The 6,040-nt window shown below is 40.6% G+C and overlaps 1 protein-coding gene across 1 annotated transcript; it reads left to right on the top strand.

Moving 5' to 3' along the window:
* The first annotated feature begins 2,577 nt into the window (after nt 1–2,577).
* On the top strand, nt 2,578–5,383 carry LOC143319999 (uncharacterized). Its single transcript, XM_076729348.1, has 6 exons — nt 2,578–2,737; nt 3,074–3,145; nt 3,243–3,804; nt 4,327–4,474; nt 4,553–4,683; nt 4,784–5,383. Exons 4-6 carry the CDS (start codon nt 4,423–4,425, stop codon nt 5,027–5,029), a joined length of 429 nt encoding a protein of 142 aa, XP_076585463.1. The 5' UTR covers nt 2,578–2,737; nt 3,074–3,145; nt 3,243–3,804; nt 4,327–4,422; the 3' UTR covers nt 5,030–5,383.
* Nucleotides 5,384–6,040: the final 657 nt, after the last annotated feature.

The following is a 6,040-nucleotide window of genomic DNA, read 5'->3' as shown; positions in this document are numbered from 1 at the left end:
TATTTCTTTAGTGGAGATTCTGAAAGGGCAAAGATGTATTCAGTGTGATGCCAATCTCAGACTGAGCAGTCAGCAACTTCAGTGTCCAGAGTTCATCTATAGTTCTCTGTTTTACATTTCAGTTCATACATTCAGCACTCTCATGAAAGGATAACACTGAATTGTCTGCAAAAAGCAAAGCTCTAGCATTAATGGGGAGTTTTGTCATCAGGAGACATGCAATCAACACTACAGACTATCTTTAATCTTTGCAAGGTGAAAAATGACACATATAAAACTATAATCCAGAGCTTTTCATATGGCTGCTACAAACAGACAAATTTAGACTTAGACCTAGATTTAGACTGAACTTTATTAATCCCAATTTGGGAATTTCTTTTGTTGCCGCAGCAGGTTAAACAATACACATAAACATAGAATAAAACTAAGAGAAAAGTGTGTTCTTAAAAGAATACAACTAAGTATATAAACATAGAATAGCAGTATTTCTGAAAATATAATTAAGTATGTAAAATATATAAAATATAACTAAGTATGTAAAATATATAAAATATAACTAAATATGTAAAATATATAAAATATAACTCAGTGTATAAACAAATATTAACATCAATTCTTAAGTAGAGAGAGAGAACCAGAGCTATAAAGTATGTACCGGAAAAAATGTACAAGTTGCAAGTGATAAATAAATGTAAACAATAAAAAGTATTGTGCAATATTGCAGTTGTGCAAATAATATGTAAACGCTGAATATTGGGGTTATGAGATTGGTAGATTAACCGTTTAAATTACTGTTGTACAGTGTGATGGCTTGTGGCAGGAAGCAGTCTTTTGGAGAAGGTGGTCCACTGTCTGTCCACGAGGTGGTGAAGAGGATGTTCAGGGTTATCCATGATGGATAGCAGTCTGTCGAGTGTCCTCCTCTGCATTACCTTCTCAAATGTGTCTAATTTGCAGTCAATAATGGAGCCGGCCTTCTGATCAGTTTGTTCAGTCTGTTGGTGTCGCCGGCTCTGATGCTGCTCCCCCAGCACACTGCAGCAAAGAAGACTGCACTGGCAACAACAGACTGGTAGAAGATCTCCAACATCTTGCTGCACATGTTGAATGATCTGAGCCGAGGAGAGAACAGGAGGACCACCAAAAAAAAGTTGTGAAACTGCATGCAAACGTCACAACACAGTTACCAAAAAGCACAGTGAAAAGATAGAATTAAAAGGAAAAGAAAAAACACATTAAGTAAACAAAAAATGAATGCAAATGACAGAGCTACTACAACAGGTGGCCACCTAACACAGCACCACCTTGCATTTCAAACAGTAGGGAACTTGTTAATGCTAGGACTTGGATTTGCCTAACTGCCACCCCAGAAAAACTTCCTCCAGAAAGTCCTTAGGAACATGTTTCAGCCTTTCTGAAGTCTGAAGTTTTTTTTGGTCCCATTGACCAGTACAGTGACACTTAGAAAGCTGCAATTGGAATTCTGGGGGATGCATGGAGGATGTCCATGTACACGGGTAAGGAAGGCAGAGCCCGCCTGGAATTGAACCAAAGTAGAAGGGTCGTGTTGGAGCTGGTATGATGACATATGACAATTTCTTCACATCATACAGACTTGGGGAAGAGCTCCTGATGAGGAAGATTTCCATGGTGGGCACTTTGAGGCAAAACAAGCCCAAGCTGCCCCCGAAGCTGCTAGAGCCACTCCGCCTGGGTCCATCCATCCCCGTCCTGTGACAGTGGGCTTTCGTCATTCATCCCGTGAGGGCACCTGAGTGGCCAGAATGAAGTCTTGAGTGGTACAATGTCCACATGCAACTGCAACTGTGAGCAATTTGCTTCCAGGTTGCAGCAGCTGGAACAAAAGGTAGATTTTTTGATGACAGTGCAGACAGACATCTGACAGTATTCCACCTAATCCACCTCAATCAGTTCAAAAATGGGAACATGTCAGCAAGGGGAAGAAGAACAATCGTTTAAATGCTAAGTTTTCCTTTCCTTTTCAATTACAATTTGGGGGAGTGAGGAGAGAGACAGTTACACTTAGTTGATTCTTTCCCTTTTCACCTTTGTTTTTTGGGGTTGTACAACTGCTGTTTACTGTTTTTTGGGGGGAGGGGGTGATGGGGGGTGCTGCAGAAAAGATTCTGCAAGACTTCTTCAAGTTTTGCCTGGGGCCACAGGTGGAAAGGAAGGACAGAGAAAATGCAAGGCAGTCATCTAGCCATGCTCATCGCTTTTGCCTCTACATGGTCACTGGTGTACCTTCCAGAATCATCTCCCATGACCTAAGGTTCCTAAATCAAATGGACAAGTAACATGTATTTTTCCTTTTCAATTTTTTCTTGATCTAAAAATTACTTTTTTCAGCATTAACCAGGCACACAATACTTACAAATACAAATTCTTATCTATGAATTCCAAATTAGGATCTATGATGTTTTGAAAAGTTGGAATATGGAATCTGGTGGTGGAACTTTACTCACGTGTATCTTCTAATCTTTTTTCCATAGTTGGCCAACATACCTGTTTGAGAAGGACTATGAATCAACAATAATCAAAAATATGTTGATCCAAGTGAGCAAGTTCTTCAAACACACTGAAAACTGATTCCAAAAGGCTAGTGAGCTAAAACAGAAAGACGTCACAAAAATTCGATACGAACTGAAGAGACTCATGTCTGAGGTCCAGAGGAAAGTGGTTGTCCACCGACAGAAAGTATTGCACAATAAAATAGGTAAATGTTTTCACTTTCTTGTTTGGGTTATAGGGGATCCCACAGAGTATTTTTACTGCATTCGCAGATAATTTTATTGTTTTCAACAAATCTTACTTTCAGGATAATGTAACTTTTTTCAGGACTTCTTTTTGTTAAGAGTGACTGTCTTGTTTTTGTTTCAAGAAGTCTTTCACTGTTGATGATTATGCTGATGTTGATGTTAAAATCATTGCACTGAAGTCCCAGTGTCCACTGTCTCTGGCTGCTGCAACACATATCCAGTTTATATTTTGTCATCAAAATAAATTGAGACTTGGAGCCTCAACTTTGTGATGCATGTTGCACTTTTCACAGCTGATCAGCTTCTTGCAGTCCATGAAAGGGAATTCATGATGGCTGCCAGGAAACAAATCCCTCAACTGCTTGGTAAGTAGACGTCATTATTTACATTGTATTCCATCTTCAGTACCTTACAGTATAGTGAATCAGTATTCTTTTTAATATATCTTGGTATGTTTTGTAGAAAGCTTAGCCTGTGATGGAAATCAGAAGGATGAGCATTCTAAGGTCATGGCCTACATCATGGGATACCTGTGTATGCTCACCGTTGTACTCACCAACATGACCAAGGAAAATGTGGCCAACTATGAGAGTTCGAATCATGGCAAGAGGTTCCAAATTCAGGCTGGTATATTTTTAGGAGTGATGATGGTGGTGGTGGGTATTTCATTAATTTTTTTTTCATTATTAAATTAACATTAGAATCTTCATTCAAGTGAGCATTTCACAGTATTCAGAAATATACTTATTCTTTGCATTTTATTTCCCAAGGTGGATGAGCACAAAACTATGCATTCATTTGGTCAACCTTGCATTTTCCCTCAACAATGAGGAGTTCAGATGGCTTGAATACCTGACCAATGGCAAGTGCTGTAAACAAGGTCAGGGCAGCGACTACGCGTTCCACACAACTCTTTGCAAGCAGATTGTGAAGCCTGTGAACTTCCTTCAACTGGCTTGGGCAGATGCTGAAACGAAGGGCTCCGTCAACTTCCAACTAGATCCTGAGCAGTATCTCTACTCAAGTAAGAATTTAATATAAGTTGGAATCTGTCCATAGATTAGAATTTGGAAGTTGGAATTCAGCAATAGATTAGAATTTGGAAATTGGAATCCTCAGTGTGAGGGCTGGAATTGGAAGTGAGAATATGTTGACGTTTTCTTGTAGGTAGAAGTACCAAATTTGGTGTACACATATTTTAGATGGTGTTGAGTGGATGTCAGATTTATTGAGACCCTTGATTAAAAGTATTCAGAAACAGTTGCTCAACAACTATATCTTAACCCTACCTAACCCTAACCCATTTTCTTCTTTGGATAATAAGGTAACGTTTCACCCCCAGGAGTTCCAGAAAGAGTATATTAAAATGACTGTTTGTTGTCAAGAACTCGTTGGCACAGAAGGGGGAGCACCTGAGGAAGGGGGTCGCCAAGGGGACTCTGTATTAAGTGTTTTCTTTCCATCTTTCTATCTATCTATCTATCTGTCCTTCTTTTAATGACGAGGCTCAAAAGGTACGACCGACTGACCGTTTTCTTACCCGCAGAGGCCATCACAGACAACTACAAGGAGTTCCGGAAGGACTGGGACACTGCCTGGCAGGCCACCAGTCACTGCCTGCGCTTCTGCCAATACATGGCAGATGACCTGCCATGACCTCCAAGCAGCCAAGAAAAGGGTCCCGGAACTTCTCGGTAAGCGAGCGACGCCTTTCTCCATCTGTCCTTCCTTTCTCTCTCTCTCTGACGCACCCGCCTTGCTTTGTTTTTTAGGCATGTTGAAGTCTTTTGGGGTGAGGGCCATGGAACACGCCACCCTGATGGGCTACGTCATGGGCTACCTTTGCATCATCAGCAGCCATCGGTCAGCCGACGGGCAGCAGGTTTCCAGGTTCCAGGTTTTGGTGAGTGTTGTTGTTGTTGCTCCGCCACATTAGAGAATTCCCTCTACCTACACTCAAATGAGAATCCGGACTTTTCCTTCCCCACGTCGACGACCACAAGACCATGAAGACCTTCGGCCTGCTAGGACTCCAGCTTGCTGGAGGAGGAGGAGGAGGAGTGGGCAGGGGTCGTCTAGGACGACCAGCCCGACTTGGAGTCCAGCATGTCGCCCGGGGAAATCACGCTGATGCTCCAGAGGAGGGACCAGTTGAAATGGAAGAGGCTGAGTTTCCAGCTCCACAAGGGCTCGTCGCAGAAAGTCCGTTTGGCGGAGGCCGACAGCCCGATGGCTGGGTCTCCCAGTAGGACTCAGTGAGTTGTTGTACTGGTTGCAGTGGTGTAATAATAATCATGACAATTATAATAATAGTAGTAGTAGTGGTGTGATATAATAATATTATTGTTGTAATAGTAGTAGTGGTGTGATAATAATGATTATAATGATAATGTAATAGTAGTAGTAGTAGCGTAGTAATAATAATGATGTTAGCAGAATGGAAAGAAGATAAAACGTAGCATAAATTTATTTATTTTTTATTGTGGCAGCCTGCTGAATATTTGTAGCAGTTTGCTAATAGCCTGATTGGCTCTGTTTTCTGGTTTACAACTGATGTAGTTCATTATTGAATAAAAAGTGACCAGTTGAGTACAAAAACACACACTGCCTAGACTAATTAAAAGAGTTGTCCTCTCTTTTCCAGAATATGCTCAAATCCAAACACTTCCCATATCATAGCTGTAATTACAACCAGGGGATTGGTGTGGATGCAAATAACCTGAATTTATGACAAGGCTGATTTTTCTTTTCTGTTTTTTAATAATTAGTAGAGTGCCAAAAGGCATACTAGGACAGCTAAATCCAATGTTTGTCTTTCTCAGTGGGCTTCAGTCCATTGATATTTACAGTCCTTGACTCCATCTAGGTTAATTTAGCCAATGCAATGATTTTTGGGTCCACAGAAAGAGAAGAGCAACAGGAATGGAAGTGGAGCAAGCCAAGTGTGGTGTATACTGTACAGAAAGGAAGAACAAACAGACTGACAGACAGATGGAGAGAAATAGGCTGGCAGCAAAACAGGCAGAAGGAATAGTGTATTGATTGAAAAGATGGGTAGGCAAGAGAGAAACAATGATATTGAGAATGAGTTAAAAAACAAAACAAAACACAACAAAACAAAAGCACTATGTGAATGTAAAAAGAAAATAGATAAGCATTACACATTATGGTAGAAGATATGAGGTCAGATGATAAATCCATGCCTAAAAAACAAGGTGAGAAGAAACACACTTTAAAGGAAGACATTTCTAGAGTTGTAG

This window comes from Chaetodon auriga, chromosome 4 (genome assembly GCF_051107435.1).
Source record: "Chaetodon auriga isolate fChaAug3 chromosome 4, fChaAug3.hap1, whole genome shotgun sequence".
NCBI classification, from domain to species: Eukaryota; Metazoa; Chordata; class Actinopteri; order Chaetodontiformes; family Chaetodontidae; genus Chaetodon; species Chaetodon auriga.
Note: the sequence above shows the minus strand (reverse complement) of the source record. Positions and strands in the feature narration are given on the sequence as shown.